The sequence below is a fragment of the Haematobia irritans genome, chromosome 4 (genome assembly GCF_050003625.1).
Source record: "Haematobia irritans isolate KBUSLIRL chromosome 4, ASM5000362v1, whole genome shotgun sequence".
NCBI lineage: Eukaryota > Metazoa > Arthropoda > Insecta > Diptera > Muscidae > Haematobia > Haematobia irritans.
In genome coordinates, this window is record NC_134400.1 from 196605092 (window position 1) to 196631672 (window position 26581).

At 24.0% G+C, this 26581-nt stretch overlaps 2 protein-coding genes across 2 annotated transcripts; both read left to right on the forward strand.

The window, feature by feature from the left end:
* Nucleotides 1-759: 759 nt before the first annotated feature.
* On the forward strand, nt 760-17225 carry Acbp2 (Acyl-CoA binding protein 2). Its single transcript, XM_075304678.1, has 3 exons — nt 760-864; nt 16755-16789; nt 16857-17225. The coding sequence occupies exons 2-3, from the start codon at nt 16775-16777 to the stop codon at nt 17103-17105; spliced, it is 264 nt and encodes an 87-aa protein (XP_075160793.1). The 5' UTR covers nt 760-864; nt 16755-16774; the 3' UTR covers nt 17106-17225.
* An 871-nt stretch (nt 17226-18096) lies between these two features.
* On the forward strand, nt 18097-24683 carry LOC142233679 (lipase 3-like). Its single transcript, XM_075304677.1, has 3 exons — nt 18097-18306; nt 23350-24069; nt 24160-24683. Exons 1-3 carry the CDS (start codon nt 18214-18216, stop codon nt 24595-24597), a joined length of 1251 nt encoding a protein of 416 aa, XP_075160792.1. The 5' UTR covers nt 18097-18213; the 3' UTR covers nt 24598-24683.
* The last annotated feature ends 1898 nt before the right edge of the window (nt 24684-26581 follow it).

The following is a 26581-nucleotide window of genomic DNA, read 5'->3' on the forward strand; positions in this document are numbered from 1 at the left end:
CTCTTAGAGGCTCCACAAGCCAAATCTGGGGATCGGTTTATATGGGGGCTACATATAATTATGGACCGATGTGAACCAATTTTAGCACGGTTGTTAGAGACCATATACCAACATCATGTACCAAATTTCAGCCGGATCGGATGAAATTTGCTTCTCTTTTAGGCTCCGCAAGCCAAATCTGGGGATCGGTTTATATGGGGGCTATATATAATTATAGACCGATGTGGACCAATTTTTGCATGATTGTTAGAGACCATATACCAACACTATATACCAAATTTCAGCCGTATCGGATGAAATATGCTTCTATAAAGGCTCCACAAGCCAAATCTGAGGGTCCCTTTATATGGTATCGAAATTTTGGATCCACAAAATGGTGCAGGGTATAATCTAGTCGGTTCCGCCCGACTTTCCTTACTTGTTTAGTATTAATTTAATACTGACTTTGTTGCAAAAGTTTTTTTTTTTAATCTGGTCGCACTGTTCGAGGATCAATAAAATTCTAAAGTTTCTGCATTAGTCTCACCTCACCCATGATTCAATTTAACATTTGTAGCTTTTCATAGAGAATAGAATTAAATGCTATTGTATTGTTGTTGTATTTGCAGCCACAAAGCAAAGCTCTTCGCTCTTTGAAAATGTCAGTTGATCGTACGATAGACAGACATTCTGGATATTGACTGAAGAGTAAACGCACACACAATGCCAACGACGACGACGTTGACGTCGACGACACAATGCCGAACAAACCCCAAAGAGCGAAGTGGGCATCGACGACGATAATACGATGATGGAAAATATCGTTATATTTATGAGTGAACAGACTGTTTGAATTCAGAACGTTTTTTGCTGTTTCCACGTCAAGTAAGTTTGCTACTTCCCTTGTCACAATTATTGTTTGCCGGGAGAGGAATTTGGTTTTTTTTTGGCAAATCAAATAGAAATGAAAAAGAAACATTAAAATAAATAAAAAGTTAAAGAAAACAACAACAACTATAAAAATATTTCAAAAAAGTTGTTTCAGAAAACCATAAAAAACCACACCTAACAAGAAAAAGTGATCTATAAATTAAAAAATAAAAACACTTTCTGATTAATAAAAAAATTGCAAATATGTGAATTCAAAAAAAAATAATGTACTCTGTCACAATGATATTTGACTTTATTGTGCTAAATGGATATGTAACGCGATTCACTTGTTCAGTTCAAAAAATTCTATTAAATTAAATAGCGAGTGCTAGAGTTCACATTCAATTATACTCGTAATGGGGTGATCGACATTTATTGGATGCGATGGACGGACGTATTGCCGTAATTTGTAATTTGTATGCACGAATGCGTGATTTCTGTTTTTTTTTTTTTTCAATATCCCTGCTTTGCTTAGTCACCGCAATCAATTGAAAACATATAGTAATTGTGTTTGTGGTACATACATAAGGGTGGATCGAAAACACGGGGAACAAAAAAAGTTCGTAATATATTCAGTTATTGTCTTGGCCTTGGAACTAGAGTAATCAAAGAGCCGGTATTTCTAGGTTTTAAAAAATTTTTAATTAATTAAAAATTAATCATACCGGTTAAAAAATCCGATTCAGCTGTTCCATGAATCATTAAAAAGCGTCAAAAAAAATAGAGATCCTGCACAAAAAAAAAATAATTTCTTTTCTGGAAAACAAAAATAGTTTATTTCATGCTAAATAAAGTTCGATGGGGATTAACATGGCAACTCTACCATTAGGTGAAATCTTCGATAGTCTAGAATTTCATTTTTTTGGCATATACACAGAAAAAACAAATATCACCAAAATATTTCCAATTAAAAAGTTAATTGAAATTGCAAAAATTTTCCACATTGCAATGAAACCACTTAGAGAAGCTTTGAAACCCTCAGAAATATCACCAGCATTACTGAGGTGGGATAATCCACCGCTTAAAAACTTTTTGTTGTTCGGTCGAAGCAGGAATCGAAACCACGACCTTGTGTATGTAAGGCGGGTGGCATAAGTTAATTAAATCAGTGATTGAATATTTTTAAATTTTTAAATAAAAATTAGTTGATACAATTAACTTTTTAATCAAACTCGGAAGACGAAGTCAGTTAAAAAAAATTATTTTTTTTTTTAATTTTTAATAAAAATTTATTTTTAACAAACAATTTTTTAATCAAACTAAAAACACAAATCAGATAAGAAAGTAATTGAAAATTGTTACGTTTCTAATTCAAAAAATTAATTGAGTTTTACAATCAAAATCAATTAAAATTTTAATTGAATCAAATAAAAACTTAATTAATTTTTTCAAATCAAATTAAAATTTGTAATTAGAAAGTTAAGAGCATCTCTGATGGAAATACAATTTCTTTTTCGATCCCACCTAATATATGTTCCGGGCATCAATAGTATCTCCCTTTGGTTTCAGTATCTTTCCAATCACCTTTCGTGCTTCAATATTCAATTAACTCAAGATAATTACAAATTGTATGAGGTTTCTACTATAAAATTTTTCATTTTTTCTTGATTTCTCCTTTTTCTTTTTCTTTTTGTATTCATAAACTATCGTTAGATACACTTGCTTCTGCTTTAAAATGATCTTTGTGAAAACAACAACAACAAAAATTATTTCCGTTTCGCTTTGGATGCCAACTGATAAGATGAGCTTAGTAGTGAGCATCTACTTTTACACTTATAGCTGGATTTATTTATGGCACAAACATCTGATTACACTAAAAGAAATTGTGCAATAACAAAGAAAAAACTTAGCTTAACATTTTTGGATTAATTGAAATTTAAATAGACTGTGAAATAAAATAAAATAAAATAAAATAAAATAAAATAAAATGAAAGAAAATAAAATAAAATAAAATAAAATAAAATAAAATAAAATAAAATAAAATAAAATAAAATAAAATGAAATGAAATGAAATGAAATGAAATGAAATGAAATGAAATGAAATAAAATAAAAAGAACTGAAAGAAAATAAAATAAAATAAAATAAAATAAAATAAAATAAAATAAAATGAAATAAAATAAAATAAAATGAAATGAAATAAAATAAAATAAAATAAAATAAAATAAAATAAAATAAAATGGAATGAAATGAAATGAAATGAAATGAAATAAAATAAAATAAAACGATATGATATGATGGTATTGCAAATGGGCCATATCGGTCCACTTTTACTTATAGCCCCCATATAAACGGACCCTCCGATCCGGCTGAAATTTGGTACATGGTGTTGGTATATGGTCTCTAACAACCATGCAAAAATTGGTCCACATCGGTCCATAATTATATATAGCCCCCATATAAACCGATCCCCAGATTTGGTTTGTGGTGCCTCAAAGAGAAGCAAATTTCATCCGATCCGGCTGAAATTTGGTACATGGTGTTAGGTTAGGTTAGGTGGCAGCCCGATATATCAGGCTCACTTAGACTATTCAGTCCACCACATTGGTGAACTTCTATCTTATCACTGAGTGCTGCCCGATTCCATGTTAAGCTCGATGACAAGGGACCTCCTTTTTATAGCCGAGTCCGAACGGCGTTCCACATTGCAGTGAAACCCCTTAGAGAAGCTTTGAAACCCTCAGAAATGTCACCAGCATTACTGAGGTGGGATAATCAATCCACCGTTGAAAAACTTTTTTGGTGTTCGGTCGAAGCAGGAATCGAACCCACGACCTTGTGTATGCAAGGCGGGCATGCTAACCATTGCACCACGGTGGCTCCCCAATGGTGTTGGTATATGGTCTCCAACAACCATGCAAAAATTGGTTCACATCGGTCCATAATTATATATAGCCCCCATATAAACAGATCCCCAGATTTGGCTTGCGGAGCCTCAAAGAGAAACAAATTTCATCCGATCCGCCTGAAATTTGGTACATGATGTTGGTATATGGTCTCTAACAACAATGCAAAAATTGGTCCACATCGGTTCAAAATTATATATAGCCCCCATATAAACCGTTCTCCTGATTTGACCTCCGGAGCCTCTTGGAGGAGCAAAATTCATCCGATCCCGTTCAAATTTGGAACGTGGTGTTAGTATATGGCCGCTAACAACCATACCAAAATTGGTCCATATCGGTCTATAGTTATATATAGCCGATCTCCAATAACAAAAATTGGTCCATATCGGTTCACAATCATGGTTGCCACCCGAGCCAAATATAATCTACTAAAATTTTATTTCTATAGAAAGTTTTGTAAACATTTTATTTCTATAGAAAATTTTGTCAAAATTTTATTTCTATAGATAATTTTGTTAAAATTTTATTTCTATAGAACATTTTGTTAAAATTTCATTTCTATAGAAAATTTTGTCAAAATTTTATTTCTATAGAAAATTTTGTCAAAACTTTATTTCTATAGAAAATTTTGTCAAAATTTTATTTCTATAGAAAATTTTGTCAACATTTTATTTCTAAAGAAAATTTTGTTAAAATTTTATTTTTATAGAAAATTTTGTCAAAATTTGATTTCTATAGAAAATTTTGTCAAAATTTTATTTCTATAGAACATTTTGTTAAAATTTTATTTCTATAGAATATTTTGTTAAAATTTTATTTCTATAGAAAATTTTGTTAAAATTTTATTTCTATAGAATATTTTGTTAAAATTTTATTTCTATAGAATGTTTTGTTAAAATTTTATTTCTATAGAAAATTTTGTTAAAATTTCATTTCTATAGAAAATTTTGTCAAAACTTTACTTCTATAGATTTCATTTCTATAGAAAATTTTGTCAAAATTTTATTTCTATAGAAATTTTTTCAAAACTTTATTTCTATAGAAAATTTTGTCAACATTTTATTTCTATAGAAAATTTTGTTAAAATTTTATTTTTGTAGAAAATTTTATCAAAATTTGATTTCTATAGAAAATTTTGTCAAAATTTGATTTCTATAGAAAATTTTGTCAAAATTTGATTTCTATAGAAAATTTTGTCAAAATTTTATTTTTATAGAAAATTTTGTTAAAACTTTATTTCTATCGAAAATTTTGTCAAAACTTTATTTCTATAGAAAATTTTGTCAAAATTTTATTTCTATAGAAAATTTTGCCAAAATTTTATTTCTATAGAAAATTTTGTTAACATTTTATTTCTAGAGAAAATTTTGTCACAATTTTATTTCTAAAGAAAATTTTGTTAAAATTTTATTTTTATAGAAAATTTTGTTAAAATTTCATTTCTATAGAAAATTTTGTCAAAATTTGATTTCTATAGAAAATTTTGTCAAAATTTTATTTCTATAGAAAATTTTGTTAAAATTTCATTTCTATAGAAAATTTTGCCAAAACATTATTTCTATCGAAAATTTTGTCAAAATTTTATTTCTATAGAAAATTTTGTCAAAATTTTATTTGTATAGAAAATTTTGTTAACATTTTATTTCTAGAGAAAATTTTGTCAAAAATTTATTTCTATAGAAAATTTTGTTAAAATTTTATTTCTATAGAAAATTTTGTTAAAATTTCATTTCTATAGAAAATTTTGTAAAAACTTTATTTCTATCGAAAATTTTGTCAAAATTTTATTTCTATAGAAAATTTTGTCAAAACTTTATTTCTATAGAAAATTTTGTCAAACTGATTTAATATATACCACGTATGGACTTACATACAATTTAGAAGACGGTGTTAGGAGGTTTTAAGATACCTTGCCATCGGCAAGCGTTACCGCAACTTAAGTAATTCGATTGTGGGTGGCAGTGGTTAGAAGAAGTTTCTACGCAATCCAAGGTGGAGGGTACATAAGATTTGGCTTGGCCGAACTTACCGCCGTATATACACGCTCACAAAAAATCGCTTCTGTAACATATACTCCCAAACATATTTTGCTTCAAGCATATAAATTTTTGGGTATTGCCCAAACATTTATATGTTTGATCTCTTCCAATATATAATATGTTTGAAAGCATATTAGTCTAAACAATATATGTTTGGGTAGTCTAAGTTACAAACATTTTGTATTTTTGCATCCAAATTCAATAATGTTGTCTTCTAAAACAATATGTTATTATGTGAACATATAATATGTTTGGAAGCATTTTGCACCCAAAAATATTATACGCTTAAAAAAAATTCTCCCAAACAATATTGTGCTCAAAATTTTATTTATTTATTTATATATTTACAATCATAATGAATTATGAAAATAAACAGGTAATATAGGTGCTAACAACATAGGTTTTCGACCTGAATGCTCAAAATTTTGTTTCTGCCCAATTGTATATTCCCCAACATCTTTCTCACTTCCACGAAATTTTTTAGTTCTTAGCACCTTTTTCTGTAATACAAACATTGTAGAAGAAATTATTCAATTGTATGATTTTTTTTATTTTAATTTTACCTTTTGCCGGACGGGGATTCGAACAGCGGACCACACAGTTTGTAAGGATCAAAGAAGTAGCTGATCAATTGCCCAAGGAAAAATAAAATGTTAATTTTGTAATAACAAGCAACAACCACCAACTTAATTCAATATCGCTCCCTGTGAAATAGCGCTCCAAGCTACTAAACACATATATGTGTATAGGCTATTTCTAAATTAATATATGTTTGCATCCAAGCATATTATATTTACAAACATTTTATGTCCCAAACATAATATGTTCTAACATATTAACATATATGTCCCAAACATGTTATGCTAGTTTATGAACATTATATGCTTGCACTCAAAAATATTGTGTTTAAAAATTTGTGTTCCAAACATATAATGTTTATAGCCAAACATATGAAAAACAGCCTTTTTCATCCGTGTACTTGTTATGATTGAAGATCATTTCATTTAAAAACGAATTGAATCAATTAATTTCGTAATTAAAGACAAAAACATATTTTCTGTGTACATCGTTTGTAAGAAAGGGAACATGCGACGTTTGCAACTAAACTTCTTTGTTTTCTTTAAATGAAGTTCCTTTGAATAATCTTGTGTGTGACCCACAATTTGGTCTATAAATAGAATGGTTTGAACTTTTTTTTTTTTGCTGTTTGTTCATTGATAGCTTAGCGATACTTGTGTATTGATGGATGTCAGAGCTACTTGGCCTAGTGGATGGAGCTCAATTTTCTGGCTGAATAAAAAAATAAAATTCAAAAAATTTAAAAGAAAATCTATTTTCCTCCGAGACGAAAATTTGGATAAATGAAATTTCGCTTTGTTAGTTTCTTTGAGACCAAATTTTTGAAATACATTGTCTATAATGGTTTTAATTTGTTTTTAAAGAAAACTTTTTTACCGTCAAAAGAACACTTCGTTTGTCTACAATTTCGTTGAAGAGGAAAATATTTTTTTTTGGTGTATACACAAAGACATGTAAAGCAAATTTTTAATTTTGGAATTTTAAAAACTGATATATATTCCATTTTATTTGGCTTCTAGATCACATTACTGCTGGCCAAACATTTCGTAGTTGAAATAATCTATGGTAATTTATTCATTGCGGAAATTACCACATTTTACATAAAATACAAAGTTTTTTAATTTTGTTTTTCTCTATGTATTCTCGTTTTTTTTATGGTTCTGTGTTAAAAAAGCGGTAAAAAATCATTCATTTGATTATACACTTTTTTTGCCAATATTTCTTCTTTTAGTCATGTCGGCATTCGTAGTATTTTTTCCGTCTTTTGTTTATGGCCATAACAGAATACAATTATAGCTTAAAACTAACAGTTAACATTGTTACGTTGTTGGTTATTTTCTTGGTGGGGGGAAGATTGGCATACATGCCTAGCTTCTTCCAAAGCTTAGCTAGAAAAGATCTAACGTTTGTGGAATTGGATTGCTGGAGAAAGTCACAAGAAAGGTGAAATTGGCTAGAAATATTTAATAATATTTCTTTTCGAAATGGTAACACAGTAAAATCCACATTCACAAATTTCGAACCATAAGAATCGAAACAAAAAGGAATAATAAAAAAATGTCCAACTTAAAAATGTGCAGTTTTATATAAAAATGGTAAAAGAAAAAAAAACTTCGAAAAAAAGTAAATAAAGTTGGTCAATGATATACTGTTTAGAATTAATGATTTTTTTTTGTTTTGTTTGTTTTACGTCAATAAGGTGATTTGGTCAAATTTTGAATTTGCATAATGTGTTTTTTTCTTAATTTTTACATTATCACATAAAAATGTTGTTTATCTATTCCATTTGAAATGCAAATGACAATTTATATAAATAATAAAATTGTTTACTTTAAATGTTATGCAATTACATATTCATTATTTTGCTGAAGCCGGTGCATTGCTGAATGTCGGTGTGTACGTGGTTGAACCGATAATTTTTACTTTTTTGGAAAAGTAAAGGTAGAGAAGTTTTTTCGTGATAGCTCAAGGGAAATTGACCCAACAGTATTACACATTAAGGCCGGTACTATGTTCGGTTTTCGAGTTGAAAATCACTTTATTTTCGCGATTACTTTTTGTTGTTTTTTTTTTTTTTTTGGATTTCAGCTTAAAACCATGCATTGACTAAACTAAAAGTGTATATTAACGAACACAGGAAAATAATGTTTGTCAAATTTATTTGGGCCTATATACTGCAAGATGGTTGGATGGACGCACGTTTCGGAATTACCACATTCCTCATCAGCATCCTCTACTCGCAGCAAAACTATCAACCAATTATCAGAATAAATTCAGGCAGTTCATTAAACCCAACAATGAGCAAAGCCCAAAAAACAATCAAAATTTTGAATGAAAACAAGTACAGTGAAACTCCTGAAAGGTGAACACCCACGGTAGCCTAAATTTAATTTTAATCCTTAAATGCACAAGATCACCGATTCCGCCGAAACATATATATAATAGGCAAAATGTTAAATAATCTGCATTCCACATTTTTTTTTTAAACAACAAATGTATGCGTTTTTTATAGAAATAAAATGTTGACAAAATTATAGAAAATTTTCAATTTTGGCAAAAATTTCTATAAAAATAAAATGTTGACAAAATTTTCTATAGAAATAAAATTTTGACAAAATTTTCTATAGAAATAAAATTTTGACAAAATTTTCCATAGAAATAAAATTTTGACAAAATTATAGAAACTTTTAAATTTTGGCAAAATTATAGAAAATTTTAAATTTTTACAAAATTTTCTATAGAAATAAAATTTTGACAAAATTATCTATAGAAATAAAATTTTAACAAAATTATGGAAAATTTTAAATTTTGACAAAATTTTCTATAGAAATACAATTTTGACCACATTTTCTAAAGGAATAAAATTTTGACAAAATTACAGAAAATTTTAAATTTTGGCAAATTTTTCTATAAAAATAATAAAATTTTTAAACAATTTTCTATAGAAATCAAATTGTGATAAAAGTTTCTATAGAAATAAAATTTTGACAAAATTTTCTATAGAATAAAATTTTGACAAAATTTTCTATAGAAATAAAATTTTGACAAAATTTTCTATAGAAATAAAATTTTGACAAAATTTTCCATAGAAATAAAATTTTGACAAAATTATAGAAACTTTTAAATTTTGACAAAATTATAGAAAATTTTAAATTTTGACAAAATTTTCTATAAAAATAAAATTTTGACAAAATTTTCTATAGAAATAAAATTTTGACAAAATTTTCTATAGAAATAAAATTTTGACAAAATTTTCTATAGAAATAAAATTTTAACAAAATTATAGAAAATTTTAAATTTTGACAAAATTTTCTATAGAAATACAATTTTGACCACATTTTCTAAAGGAATAAAATTTTGACAAAATTACAGAAAATTTTAAATTTTGGCCAATTTTTCTATAAAAATAATAAAATTTTGAAACAATTCTCTATAGAAATCAAATTTTGATAAAAGTTTCTATAGAAATAAAATTTTGACAAAATTTTCTATATATATAAAATTTTGACAAAATTATAGAAAATTTTAAATTTTGACAAAATTTTCTGTAAAGATAAAATTTTGACCACATTTTCTAAAGAAACAAAATTTTGACAAACTATTCTATAGAAATAACATTTTGACAAAATTATAGAAAATTTAAAATTTTGACAAAAATGTCTATAAAAATAAAATTTAATTTTACAATTATTAATCGAGCTTTATGGACAGATTTAGATTAAGGAACATGATTAATAGAGTCATGCAAAAGAAAACGCCAGATACAAATCTATACACGCCTGGACTGTACATGCTTCGATTAGATATAATGCATTTGGACATTAATTGCCTGTTTCGGTATCATGATATAAAAAATCTAAAATTTTGAAAAAATTTTCTATAGAAATAAAATTTTGGCAAAATTTTCTATAGAAATAAAATTTTAACAAAATTTTCTACATATATAAAATTTTAACAAAATTATAGAAAATTTTAAATTTTGACAAAATTTTCTATGGAAATAAAATTTTGACAAAATTATAGAAAATTTTAAATTTTGACAAAATTTTCTGTAGTGATAAAATTTTGACCACATTTTCTAAATAAACTAAATTTTGACAAAATATTCTATAGAAATAAAATTTTTTAAAATTAAAGAAAATTTAAAATTTTGACAAAAATTTCTATAAAAATAAAATTTTGAAAAAATTTTCTATAGAAATAAAATTTTAGCAAAATTTTCTATATAAATAAAATTTTGACAAAATTATAGAAAATTTTAAATTTTGACAAAATTTTCTGTAGAGATAAAATTTTGACCACATTTTCTAAACAAACAAAATTATAAAAAATTTAAAATTTTGACAAAAATTTCTATAAAAATAAAAATTTGAAAAAAATTTCTATAGAAATAAAATTTTGACAAAATTATAGAAAATTTTAAATGTTGACAAAAATTTCTATAAAAAATAAAATTTTAAAAAAATTTTCTATAGAAATAAAATTTCGACAAAATTTTCTATAGAAATAAAATTTTGACAAAATTTTCTATGGAAATAAAATTTTGACAAAATTATAGAAAATTTTAAATTTTGGCAAAATTTTCTGTAGAGATAAAATTTTGACAACATTTTCTAAACAAACAAAATTTTGACAAAATTATAGAAAATTTAAAATTTTGACAAAAATTTCTATAAAAATAAAATTTTAAAAAAATTTTCTATAGAAATAAAATTTCGACAAAATTTTCTATAGAAATAAAATGTTGCCAAAATTTTCTATAGAAATAAAATTTCGACAAAATTTTCTATAGAAATAAAATTTTGCCAAAATTTTCTATAAATATAAAATTTTAACAAAATTATAGAAAATATTAAATTTTGACAAAATTTTTTGTAGAGATAAAATTTTGACAAAATATTCTATAGAAATAAAATTTCGACAAATTTTCTATAGAAATAAAATGTTGCCAAAATTTTCTATAGAAATAACATTTTGCCAAAATATTCTATAGAAATAAAATTTCGACAAAATTTTCTAAAGAAATAAAATTTTGACAAAATTATAGAAAATTTAAAAAAAAAATCTATAGAAATAAAATTTCGACAATATTTTCTATAGAAATAAAATTTTCACAAAATTTTCTATGGAAATAAAATTTTGACAAAATTATAGAAAATTTTAAATTTTGACAAAATTTTCTGTAGAAATAAAATGTTGACCACATTTTCTAAACAAACAAAATTTTGACAAAATTATAGAAAATTTAAAATTTTGACAAAAATTTCTATAAAAATAAAATTTTGAAAAAATTTTCTATAGAAATAAAATTTTGACAAAATTATAGAAAATTTTAAATGTTGACAAAAATTTCTATAAAAATAAAATTTTAAAAAAATTTTCTATAGAAATAAAATTTCGACAAAATTTTCTATAGAAATAAAATTTCGACAAAATTTTCTATAGAAATAAAATTTTGACAAAATTTTCTATGGAAATAAAATTTTGACAAAATTATAGAAAATTTTAAATGTTGCCAAAATTTTCTATAGAAATAACATTTTGCCAAAATATTCTATAGAAATAAAATTTCGACAAAATTTTCTATAGAAATAAAATTTTGACAAAATTATAGAAAATTTAAAAAATTTTCTATAGAAATAAAATTTCGACAATATTTTCTATAGAAATAAAATTTTCACAAAATTTTCTATGGAAATAAAATTTTGACAAAATTATAGAAAATTTTAAATTTCGACAAAATTTTCTATAGAAATAAAATTTTGACAAAATTATAGAAAATTTAAAAAAAAAATCTATAGAAATAAAATTTCGACAAAATTTTCTATAGAAATAAATTTTTGACAAAATTATAGAAAATTTTAAATTTTGACAAAAATTTCTATAAAAATAAAATTGTAAAAAAATTTTCTATAAATATAAAAATTTGACAAAATTATAGAAAATATTAAATTTTGACAAAAAATTTTGTAGAGATAAAATTTCGACAAAATTTTCTATAGAAATAAAATTTTGACAAAATTATAGAAAATTTAAAATTTTGACAAAATTTTCTGTAGAGATAAAATATTGACCACATTTTCTAAAGAAATAAAATTTTGAAAAAATTATCTATAGCAACAAAATTTTAATAAAATTTTCTGTCGAAATGAAATTTTAACAAAATTTTCCATAGAAATAAAATTTTGAAAAATTTTCTATAGAAATAATATTACGAATGAAAAATAAAGAACGTTCGTTCTAATCTCTCCACCTACAATTTTTTATCAAATATTTTATTTCTATAGAAATATTTTTATTGTTATAGAACTAAAATTTTGACAAAATTATAGAAAATTTTAAATTTTGACAAAATTTTCTATAGAAATAAAATTTTGGCAAATTTTCAATAGAAATAAAATAATGTTTTGGTTAGCTATAGAAATTCTTTGATACAAAATTTAATTTCTAAGAAAATCTGTTATTATTTTGCATGTACCCAAACTATATAGACTTATAGGCATCAGAAAAGAGTCTTACAAATCTTAAAAATCAATCATTCACGTTTACAATATTATGACGTTTATTTAACCACGAGTTGTTAGTTTTCCATAGTAATGTGACTTTTCACAAGGCCTAACAATCATAAGTCATCATCTAATTAAGTGGAATATTTAACTCAGTAAAATTATTAACACCTTTTTTAGTTGTTGTTGCAATAATATTACCATAATGATTAGCTTATTTACAAAAATTGAATTGATTTCAAGAGTTAGTTTATTGCTAGTTTGTGTAGTTTTTGGCTGATATCTCATTAAAAAAAAAAGCCCTATATAATAGAAAACAAGAATAGTTAAAGTATTTATTTATTAAAATTCTAGAAACTAGTGATTTAATGTTTAAATAACAAGCTAACAAGGCTCTCGATGGACGGTAAGCACGGTTATCTCTAGAGCTGCAAATAATTTTCCAAAATTTGGATAACAATTTACCAAATTTTATTTTTATAGAAAATTTTGTCAATATTTCATTTTTGTAGAAAATTTTTCCAAATTTTATTTCTATAGAAAATTTTGTTAAAATGTTATTTCCATAAAAAATTTTGTTAAAATTTTATTTCTATAGAAAGTGTGATCAAAATACACAATCATGTTTGAGATCAGGAAAAATACAGAGTTATGAATTAATACCAATTGAAAACTTCCACAGGGGCCTTACCACCCATCGGAGGATTAAATAATACACTCACAATAAAGTAACCGACTAATTTTGATTGATTTTTTTTTATAATTCTCGATTTGACAGCAATCCTTTTAGAAAATATTGTGGCTTAATTATAAAGACGAATGGTCATCATTCAATTGTCTCGATACAGTACTGCTTTTATATAGTACAGTACTGCTTTTATACAAAACAATTGCATTAAAAAGTATAGCATACTGTTAGGCTGTAATTTAATATAATTGTTGATACAGTCCATTAATGCTTAGTTGGTTAAACACAGCGATAGGCGAATATTTGTTTATGTGTATTTCTTATGGGAAGCTCAATATACGCAACGGAATCACGGTTGCCACAGTTGGTAGAATTCTACCAAAAATAGTAGATTTTTTACTGTTTGATAGGTTTTGTAGAATTCGTAATATTTTGGTAAATTTAGCAAAATATTCCTCTCCAACCAAGGGGTACTTCAGAAATTTTCTATAGAAATGTTGATACAATTTTCTATAGAAAAAAAATTTTGACAAAATTTTCTATAGAAATAAAATTTTGACAAAGTTTTCTATAGAAATAAAATTTTAACAAAATTTTCTATAGAAACAAAATTTTGACAAAATTTTCTATAGAAAATCTATAGAAGCAAAATTTTGACAAAACTTTCTATAGAAATAAAATTTTGACAACATTTTTTATAGAAATAAAATTTCGAAAAAATTTTCTATAGATTTAGAAAATCCATAAAAGTAAAATTTTGACAACATTTTCTATAGAAATAAAATTTTGACTAAATTTTCTATAGAAATAACATTTTGACAAAATTTTCTATAGAAATAAAATTTTGACAAAATTTTTTATAAAAAAAAAATGTTGACAAAAATTTTTATAGAAATAAAATTTTGACAAAAATTTTTATAGAAATAAAATTTTGACAAAATTTTTTTATGGAAATAAAATTTTGACAAAATTGTCTATAGAAATAAAATTTTGACAAAATTTTCTATAGAAATAAAGTTTTGACTAGATTTTCTATAGAAATAAAATTTTGACAAAATTTTCTATAGAAATTAAATGTTGACAAAAATTTTTATAGAAATAAAATTTTGACAAAATTTTTTATGGAAATAAAATTTTGACAAAATTGTCTAGAGAAATAAAATTTTGACTAAATTTTCTATAGAAATAAAATTTTGACAAAATTTTCTATAGAAACAAAATGTTGACAAAAATTTTTATTGAAATAAAATTTTGACAAAATTTTTTATGGAAATAACATTTTGACAAAATTGTCTATAGAAATAAAATTTTGACTAAATTTTCTATAGAAATGAAATGTTGACAAAATTTTCTATAGAAACAAAATGTTGACAAACATTTTTATAGAAATAAAATTTTGACAAAATTTTTTTGTGGAAATAAAATTTTGTAAAAAATTTTATGGAAATAAAATTTTGAAAAAATTTTTTATGGAAATAAAATTTTGACAAAATTTTTTATGGAAATAAAATTCTGACAAAAGTGTCTATAGAAATAAAATGTTGACAAATTTTTCTGTAGAAATAACATTTTGACAAAATTTTCTATAGAAATAACATTTTGTAAAAATTTTTATAGAAATAAAATTTTGACAAAATTTTTTATGGAAATAAAATTTTGTAAAAATTTTTATGGAAATAAAATTTTGACAAAATTTTTTATGGAAATAAAATTTTGACAAAATTTTTTATGGAAATAAAATTTTGACAAAATTGTCTATAGAAATAAAATGTTGACAAATTTTTCTGTAGAAATAACATTTTGACAAAATTTTCTATAGAAATAAAATTTTTGTAAAAATTTTTATAGAAATAAAATTTTGACAAAATTTTTTATGGAAATAAAATTTTGACAAAATTGTCTATAGAAATAAAATGTTGACGAAATTTTCTATAGAAATAAAATGTTGACTAAATTTTCTATAGAAATAAAATGTTGACAAAATTTTCTATAGAAATAAAATGTTGACAAAAATTTTTATAAAAAAAAAAAATTGACAAAATTTTTTATGGAAATAAAATTTTGACAAAATTGTCAATAGAAATAAAATGTTGGCAAAATTTTCTATAGAAATAAAATTTTGACAAAATTGTCTATAGAAATAAAATTTTGACAAAATTGTCTATAGAAATAAAATTTTGACAAAGTTTTCTATAGAAATAAAATTTTGACAAAATTGTCTATAGAAATAAAATTTTGACAAAGTTTTCTATAGAAATAAAATTTTGACAAAATTTTCTATAGAAATAAAATTTTGACTAAGTTTTCTATAGAAATAAAATTTTGACAATATTTTCTATAGAAACAAAATGTTGACAAAATTGTCTATAGAAATAAAATTTGACAAAATTTTTTATGGAAATAAAATTTTGACAAAATTGTCTAAGAAATAAAATTTTGACCAAGTTTTCCATAGAAATAAAATTTGTGACAAAATTGTCTGTAGAAATAATATTTTGACAAAATTTTCGATAGAAATAACATTTTGACAAAATTTTCTATAGCAATAAAATTTTGTAAAAATTTTCTAAAGAAATAAAATATTGACTAAATTTTCTATAGAAATAAAATTTTGACTAAATTTTCTATAGAAAAAAAAATTTTGACTAAATTTTGTATACAAATGAAATTTTGACAACATTTTCTATACAAATAAAATTTTGACAACATTTTCTATAGAAATAAAATTTTCTATAAAAATAAAAATTTGACAAAATGTTCTATAAGAAATAAAAATTTGACACAATTTTCTATAGAAATTAAATTTAATTTTTGGGTTCGAAAGCGTCCCAATTTAGGCACAAGAGCCAGAAAAGTACTAGCAACACTGTTGGCGGAAAATGGGATAGTGTTGCCATGGCTTATCAAATTTGCTAACTTGGTGGTGAAATTTAAATATCAATGAATTGACAACTTTTCCAAAACATGGTTTCGAAAAACTGTAATATAATTATGGAATTAATGTAACCCTGTCAATATTTTAATCTAAGCATTCTAGCTGGTTTTATTCTCTATTTCGAAATTAAAGAATATTGTTAAATCTTGGGTATATTTAAGAGTCCTTAATATGCTTCTTAAAAAACTTTATTTTATTATTAATTATAAAAAACCAAAACTAAAACAAATATTATTTTTTCTTTATTTTTGCAGATTACTCCACCTACCCCAATATGTCTTTGGATGAAGTAAGTTCATAGAAAAATCACCAATTTTATTTCATAACTTACTAATTTCCTTTTTTTAACTTTACAGCAATTCAATGCCGCCGCTGAAAGCGTCAAAACCATGACCAAACGTCCCACAGATGAAGAATTCTTGGAATTGTATGCTTTGTTCAAACAAGCCACTGTTGGCGACAATACCACCTCTAAGCCTGGTCTCTTGGACTTGAAAGGCAAAGCCAAATGGGAATGGTGGAACAAACAAAAGGGAAAATCCCAAGAAGATGCCAAAAAGGAATATATTGCTTTTGCTGCTAAATTGGTAGCCACCTATGCCTAAGATGTTCTTTTAGTTGCTAAATTAGTGAAAAAAATCTAAATACCCTTCTACCATATACTGTTATTAATTTATCAATGAAAAGTAAATAAATTAAAAAAGTTTTTGTATGTTTTTTGTAAAGGTTGAAATTTTTTTAATGATATTAATTAATAGTGATTTCGATGGGTAAAAAAATGTGTTGCCGATTTTACACCTTCCAGAAAAATACCTAAACCATTCCCAGCCTCATACTCCGATCCCCAAAGTATATATAACAAAAATTTCCAGTTTGGGACAAAGTTCCCTAATCTGGCAACACAGTCCATAACACTTCGAATCTAGAGGTATGTCTATCGACATAAGTGTGTAAATATAACCATTGTGCATTTCTTAATGCAAGCCAGCTAGCGGCGTGTCCCCAAATAATATACATATATTATTTCGGGGACATGTCGCCAGCTGGCTTCCATTAAGAAAGGCACGTAATCAAGTGTTGGCCTATCGCTATGGTTATATTTACACAGCCATACTTCTACCTCTATATTCAAAGTGTTAATGACTATGTTGCCAGATTAGAGAACTTTGTCTTAAACTGGGGATTTTTATTTGTTTAATTTGGGGATCGGGGTATTAGGCTGGGGATGAAGTAATGGTTTAGGTATATTTCTGGGAAATATTTTCACCTTAAATCACATAGTATTAAATTCAATTCGAACTTGAATTTGGAATTCTAAGATGAAAAAAAAATTAAGAAGGAGCTTCCTAGTATCAAGCACGCAAATCCTAAATTTTTCCAATCTATCCACTAAAAGATAGGCTATTCTTCAAAATTACATCAACTAACTGAGCTCGTCATACAAATGATGTGATTATGATGTAAGTGTTCTCTTCGCAATCGAACCCTCCATTCAAAAAAAAAAATCATAATCTTTGCAAAAAAAAACTTATTCTTAGTAGTTCTGCTCTATATTGCAATATTGATAACAAAATTTATAATTTGATTGAATAGTTCCACGATTATAATTCGCATGAGAACTGTCAATCGAGTAAGCTGGTTTCAACGGCGGACTCTAAACAAATACGAAATACCAAAAAAAAAAAAATTCGGGGCTTGAGTCATTGTCGGGAAATGAAATATATACTTTCGTTATTTATAATTTTTATAGGTTGTTCATTTTTAATATTTTCAAAATTATTTGATAATCGAAAAAGTGTGAGCACAGTAAGTAGAGTGCAATATTTTTAAGGAATATATGTGGTCACATAGTCTGCCTGTCTGTCCGTACATCTGCATGACATACATACATATACAAAGTGGGATTAAGAACAAAACTGAAGACAAATGGATGAACTGGCAGATTATCCGACCTATTAAGATCTTCAATCGCTCAATATTTTACAATAAAGTTATAATATTTTTGCAATGGTTTCGATCTGTTGACCATCTAATAATTCCAAAGCTATATAGATAACAGAATTCCACAGCTTTCAGCTCGTCGCTAACAATTCTGATCCGCTTCCTAATCATGATCCTGTATTTGCTGTGATTACATACAACTGTGATTACATACAACTGAAAATCATCAATACAACTGAAAATATCTAAACCGTTGAAAATCTTTTTGTTTTAATTTCTATAGAAAATTTTGTCAAAATTTTATTTCTAACGAAAACTTTTATTTTTATAGAAAGTTTTGTGAACATTTTATTCCTATAGAAAATTTTGTCAACATTTTATTTCCATAGAAAATGTTGTCAATATTTTGTTTCCATAGAAAATTTTGTCAAAATTTTTTTCTGTACGAAATTTTGTCAAAAATTTATTTCTACAGAAAAATTTATCAGAATTCTAGTTCTATAGAAGATTTTGTCAATATTTTATTTGTATCGAAAATTTTGTCAAAATTTTATTTTTATAGAAAATTTTGTCAAAATTTTATTTCTATAGAAAATTTTGTCAAAATTTTATTTCTAACGAAAACATTGTCAAAATTTTATTTCTATAGAAAATTTTTTTGCGAACATTTTATTTCTATAGAAAATTTTGTCAAAATTTTATTTCCATAGAAAATTTTGTCAACATTTTGTTTCCATAGAAAATTTTGTCACAATTTTATTTCTATAGAAAATTTTGCCAAATTTTATTTCCATAGAAAATTTTGTCAAAGGTGAGGTTAGGTTAGGTGGCAGCCCAGCTCACTTAGACTATTCAGTCCATTGTGATACCATATTGGTGAACTTCTCTCTTATCACTGAGTGCTGCCCGATTCCATGTTCAATGATAAGGGACCAAATCCCAAATATGTCATCAACACAACTGAAAATATCTAAACCATTGAAAATCTTTTTGGTTTAATTTCTATAGAAAATTTTGTCAACATTTTGTTTCCATAGAAAACTTTGTCAATTTTTTTTTTCTGTACAAAATTTTGTCAAAATTTTATTTCTATAGAAACTTTTGTCAAAATTTTATTTCTGAAGAAAATTTGGGCAAAATTTTATTTTTTATAAAAATGTTGTCAAAATTTTATTTTTATAGAAAAATTTGTCGAAATTTTATACTTCTATAGATTTTGTTTCAATATCTTATACTTCTATAGAAAATTTTGTCAACATTTTGTTTCCATAAAAAATTTTGTCAAAATTTTATTTCTATAGAAAATTTTGTCAAAATTTTGTTTCTATAGAAAATTTTGTCAAAGGTGAGGTTAGGTTAGGTTAGGTGGCACCTCTATGTATCAGGCTCACTTAGACTCTTCAGTCCATTGTGATACCATATTGGTGAACTTCTCTCTTATCACTGAGTGCTGCCCGATTCCCGATTTTTGGTTTAATTTCTATAGAAAATTTTGTCACCATTTTGTTTCCATAGAAAATTTTGTCAAATTTTTTTTCTGTACAAAATTTTATTTCTGTAGAAAATTTTGTCAAAATTTTATTTTTATAGAAAATTTTGTCGATATTTTATACTTCTATAGTTTTTTTTTTCAAATTCTTATACTTCTATAGAAAATTTTATCAAAATTTTATTTCTATAGAAAAATTTATCAACATTTTATATCTATAGAAAATATTGTCAAAATTTTATTTCTATAGAAAATTTTGTCAAAATTTTATTTCTATAGAAAATTTTGTCAAAATTTTATTTCTATAGAAATTTTTTTCAAAATTTTATTTCTATAGAAAATTTCGTCAAATATATAAATCTATAGAAAATTTTGTAAAAAATGTACTTCAATAGAAAATTTTATCAATATTTTTCTCAAAATTTTATTTATATAGAAAATTTTGTCAAAATTTTATATCTATAGAAAAATTTATCAAAATTTTATTTCTATAGAAAACATTGTCAAAATTTTATTTCTATAGAAAATTTTGTCAAAATTTCATTTCTATAGAAAAATTTATTAAAATTTTATATCTATAGACAATTTTATAAAAACTTTATTTCTATAGAAAATTTTGTAAAAAATTTCATTTCTATAGAAAATTTTATCAAAATTTTATTTCTATAGAAAATTTTGTCAAAATTTTATTTCTATAGAAAATTTTGCCAATATTTTATTTCCATGGAAAATATTGCCAAAATTTTATTTCCATAGAAAATTTTGTCAACATTTTATTTCCATAGAAAATTTTGTCAAAATTCTGTTTCCATAGAAAATTTTGTCAAAATTTTATTTCTATAGAAAATTTTGTCAATGGTTAGGTTAAGTAGCAGCCCGATGTATCAAGCTCACTTAGACTATTCAGTCCATTTTGATACCACATTGGTGAACTTCTCTCTTATCACTGAGTGCTGCCCGATTACATATTAAGCTCAATGATAAGGGACCAAACCCCAAATACGTCATCAATACAACTGAAAATATCCTAACCGTTGAAAATCTTTTTGGTTTAATTTCTATAGAAAATGTTGTCTAAAAATTATTTCTATGGAAAACTTTCCTAAAATTTTATTTCTATGGAAAATTTTCACTAATTTTTATTTCTATAAAAAATTTTATCAAAATTTTATTTCTATAGAAAATTTTGTCAAAATTTTATTTCTATAGAAAATGTTGTCATAATTTTATTTATATAGAAAATTTTGTCAAAATTTTATTTCTGTAGACAATTTTGTAAAATTTTATATCTACAGAAAACATTGTCAAAATTTTTTTCCATAGAAAATTTTGTCAAAATTTTATGTCTATAGAAATTTTGTCAAAATTTTATTTTTATAGAAAATTTTGTGAAAAGTTTATTCCTATAGAAAATTTTGTCAACATTTCATTTCCATAGAAAATGTTGTCAACATTTTGTTTTCATAGAAAATCTTAACAAAATTTTATTTCTGTAGAAAATTTTGTCAAAATTTTATTTCTATAGAAAATTTTGTTATAATTTTATTTCTATAGAAAATTTTGTAAATTTTTTTTTCTGTAGAAAATTTTGTCAAATTTTATTTCAACAGAAAATATTGTAAAAATTTTATTTCTATAGAAAATTTTGTCAAAAGTTTATTGCTATAGAAAATTTTGTGAAAGTTTATTCCTATAGAAAATTTTGTCAACATTTTATTTCCATAGAAAATGTTGTCAATATTTTGTTTCCATATAAAATTTTGTCAAATTTGTTTTCCATAGAAAATTTTGTCAAAATGTTATTTCTATAAAAAATTTTGTGAAAAGTTTATTCCTATAGAAAGTTTTGTCAACATTTAATTTCCATAGAAAATGTTGTCAACATTTTGTTTCCATAGAAAATTTTGTCAAATCTTTTTCCGTAGAAAATTTTGTCAAAATTTTATTTCTATAGAAAATTTTGTAAAAAGTTTATTCCTATAGAAAATTTTGTCAACATTTTATTTCCATAGAAAATGTTGTCAACATTTTGTTTCCATAAAAAATTTTGTCAGATTTTTTTTCTGTAGAAAATTTTGTCAACATTTTATTTCTATAGAAAATTTTAACAAAATTTTAGTTCTACAGAAACTTTTGTCAAAATTTTATTTCTATAGAAAATTTTGTCATAATATTATTTGTATAGAAAATTTTGTCAAATTTTATTTCTGTAGAAAATTTTGTCAAATTTTATTTCTACAGAAAATTTTGTCATAATTTTATTTCTATAGAAAATTTTGTCAAAAGTTTATTTCTATGGAAAACCTTTGCAAAATTTTATTTCTATGGAAAATTTTTGCAAAATTATATTTCTATAAAAAACGTTCACAAAATTTTATTTCTATAGAAAATTTTATCAAAATTTTATTTCGATAGAAAATTTTGTCATAATTTTATTTCTTAGAAAATTTTGTCAAATTTTATTTCTGAAGAAAATTTTGTAAAATTTTATTTCTACAGAAAATTTTATCAAAATTTTATTTCTATAGAAAATTTTGTCAAAAGTTTATTTCTATGGAAAACTTCCGCAAAATTTTGTTTCTATGGAAAATTTTTGCAAAATTATATTTCTATAGAAAACTTTCACAAAATTTTATTTCTATAGAAAATTTTATCAAAATTTTATTTCTATAGAAAATTTTATCAAAATTTTATTTCTATAGAAAATTTTGTCAAAATTTTATTTTTATAGAAAGTTTTGTGAACATTTTATCCTATAGAAAATTTTGTCAACATTTTATTTCTATAGAAAATTTTGTCAACATTTTGTTTCCATAGAAAATTTTGTCAATTTTTTTTTTTCTGTACAAAATTTTGTCAAATTTTTATTTCTATAGAAAATTTTAACAAAATTTTAGTTCTACAGAAAATTTTGCCAAAATTTTATTTCTATAGAAAATTTTTTCATAATTTTATTTCTATAGAAAATTTTGTCAAATTTTAATTTTGTAGACAATTTTGTCAAATTTTATTTCTACAGAAAATTTTGTCATAATTTTATTTCTAATTATACAATTATTATTCGAGCTTTATGGACAGATATAGATTAAGGAACATGGTTAATAGAGCCATTGAAAAGAAAACGCCAGATACAAATCTATACACGCCTGGACTGTACATATTTCGGTTCGGGCGAATGAACCTTTCCACAGCCTTTATTTCTATAGAAAATTTTATCAAAATTTTATTTTTGTAGAAAATTTTGTCAACATTTTATTTTTATAGACAATTTTGTCAACATTTTATTCCTATAGAAAATTTTATCAAAATTTTATTTCTATAGAAAACTTTGTCAAAATTCTGTAGAATATTTTGTCAAAATTTACTTACACACTTATTTTCACTCATTATATTTTCTCCCTCTCTCTATTTGCATTTAGTGTGAACGCATCAGCAAACATGGCTACCCCTGTGAGGCACATACAGTGCAAACCAATGATGGATATCTATTGACCACATATCGAATACCATATTCTCCTTACACTGAGAGTAAAACTCTAGCACACAAACCCGCAGTTCTAATGATGCATTGTTTGCTATGCTCTTCCGATATATGGGTCCTGAATACTCGAGACAATAGTTTACCATTTATATTAGCCGATGCAGGTTATGATGTTTGGTTAGCTAATACTCGAGGCAATATATATTCCCAAAAACATATTTCTTTAGATCCATTATTGCCAGAATTCTGGGATTTTTCTTTGGATGAAATTGGCCACTATGATGTTCCAGCAAACATTGACTATATTACCACTCAGATTAATCAATCTGGACTACATTATGTGGGTTACTCCCAAGGTACAACAGTATTTTTGATGATGCTTGCTTCTTATCCTCAATATGCAATGAAAGTAAAAACTTCTCATTTATTGGGTCCTGGAGTATTTCTATGTCATATCAAGTCCCCAATACTTTTTCCAATTGCTTATATCTTGGGTCAACCCTTTGCTGCGAATTATTTTACCAATGTATCTACTCGGGCCAGTGATGAGATTATAAGGGCCTTGGCTCCAAACACATGTAAATTACCAGTGGTAGAGACTTTGTGTAGGGGTACGATTGGTTTAATGGGTGGATGGGGTTCACCATATATGAATTGGGTGAGTATTTTTAACAAAATCTCTCTCTTTTTCACAAAATCTTTCTCACTCTCTCTCTTCAAAAAATCTATCTCTCGTTCTCTCTTTTAGACTCTTTTGAATGACTTTTTGCAAAGCATACCAGCTGCGGGTTCCATGCGTCAAATAATGCAATATTTCCAATTTATTTCGTCGTGCCAATTTAGATATTATAATTTTGATATGGAGAAAAATATCGCCAGATATGGTTTGCCACAATCACCCTCGTATAATTTGGAAAATATCAATCTTGTGGAGCCCATCAATGCCTATTTCAGTGATAATGATTTCATTATGTCCCCCATGGATATTGAACATCTTTATGAGATTTTGGATGATCGAGTATTATGGTATCGTGTGAAATATCCAAAATTTAATCATTTCGATTTTGTTTTGGCTACAAATGTTGCAGAAGTTCTTTACAAATGTATTATGGATAAAATTGACAAATACGAGGGTCGATCATTCAATGGAAATTTATGTAAGCATTTTAAAGATAAACCCTTTTGAATGGAGATGTATGAATTTTATATTTGTTAAGATAATTAAATAAATAATATATTGTAAGAACAATAAATAATACATAGTAAGAACAATGAGTTAATATAACCGAGGGGCAGGGGGGTGTTGCAACGGAAACATTTTCGCAAATAAGAAAAAAGTGGGTTCTTAACCTTAACGGTTGCCACTGGAGCCAAAATCTACCAAAATTTGGAGAACATTTTACCAAAACACTACCAGCCAAAAAAATTTATTTCTATAGAAAATTTTGTCAAAAATTTTATTTGTATAGAGAATTTTGTCAAAATTTTATTTCTAAAGAAAATTTTGTCATAACTTTATGTCTTTGGAAAATTTTGTGAACATTTGATTCCTTTAGAGAATGTCGTCAACAATTTATTTCTAAAGAAAATTTTGTCAACATTTTATTTCTATATACATTTTTTTAAAACTTTATTTCTATAGAATATTTTATTTTATGAACATTTTATTTCTATAGAAAATCTTGTCAAAATTGTATATCTATAGAAACTTTTGTCAAAAGTTTATAAATTTATAGAAAATTTGTAAAAAAGTTTGTTAAAAATTTGTTAAAATTTTATTCCTATAGAAAATTTTGTCAAAATTTTATTTCTATAGAAAACTTTATCAAAATTTTATATCTATAGAAAATTTTATCTAAATTTTGTTTCTATAAAAAATTTTGTCAAAATTTTATTTCTATAGAAAGTTTTGTCAAAATTTTATTTCTATAGAAAATTTCGTCAAGTTTATAAATCTATAGAAAATTTTGTAAAAAAATGTATTTCAATAGAAAATTTTATCAAAATTCTATTTCTATAGAAACTTTTCTCAAAATTTTATTTATATAGAAAAATTTGCAAAATTTTATCAAAATTTCATTTCTATAGAAAATTCTGTCATAATTTTATTTCTATAGAAAATTTCGCCAAGTTTATAAATTTATAGAAAATTTTGTTAAAATTTTACTTCTATAGAAAAATTAATCAAAATTTTATACCTATAGAAAATTTTATCAAAATTTTATTTTGACAGATTTTTTTTAAATGTATATCTATACAAAATTTTATCAAAATTTTGTTTTTTTAGAAAAATTTATCAAAACTTTATATCTATAGCAAATTTTGTAAAATTTTATTTCTATAGAAAAATTTATAAACATTTTCTTGTCTATAGAAAATTTTATCAAAATTTTATTTCTATAGAAAATTTTGTAAAAATTTAATTTCTATAGAAAATTTTGTAAAAATTTAATTTTTATAGAAAATTTTGTAAAAATTTAATTTCTATAGAAAATTTTCTTAAAATTTTACTTCTATAGAAAAATTTATCAAAATTTTATACCTATAGAAAATTTTATCAAAATTTTATTTGATAGATTTTTTTTTTAATTGTATATCTATACCAAATTTTATCAAAATTTTGTTTTTTTAGAAAAAATTATCAAAATTTTATCTCTATAGCAAATTTTGTCAAAATTTTATTTCTTTAGAAAATTTTGTGAAAATTTTATTTCTATAGAAAATTTTGTCAAAATTTTATTTCTATAGAAAATTTCGTCAAGTTTATAAATCTATAGAAAATTTTGTAAAAATTTAATTTCTATAGCAAATTTTGTTAAAATTTTATTTCTATAGAAAAATTTATCAAAATTTTATATCTATAGAAAATATTGTCAAAATTTAATTTCTATAGAAAATTTTTTCAAAATTATATTTCTATAGAAAAATTTATCAAAATTTTATATCTATAGAAAATATTATCAAAATTTTATTTCTATAGAAAATTTTGTCAAAATTTTATTTCTATAGAATATTTCGTCAAGTTTATAAATCTATGGAAAATTTTGTAAAAAAAATGTATTTCAATAGAAAATTTTATCAACATTTTATTTATATAGAAACTTTTCTCAAAATTTTATCTATATAGAAAATTTTGTCAAAATTTTATTTCTATAGAAAATTTTGTCAAA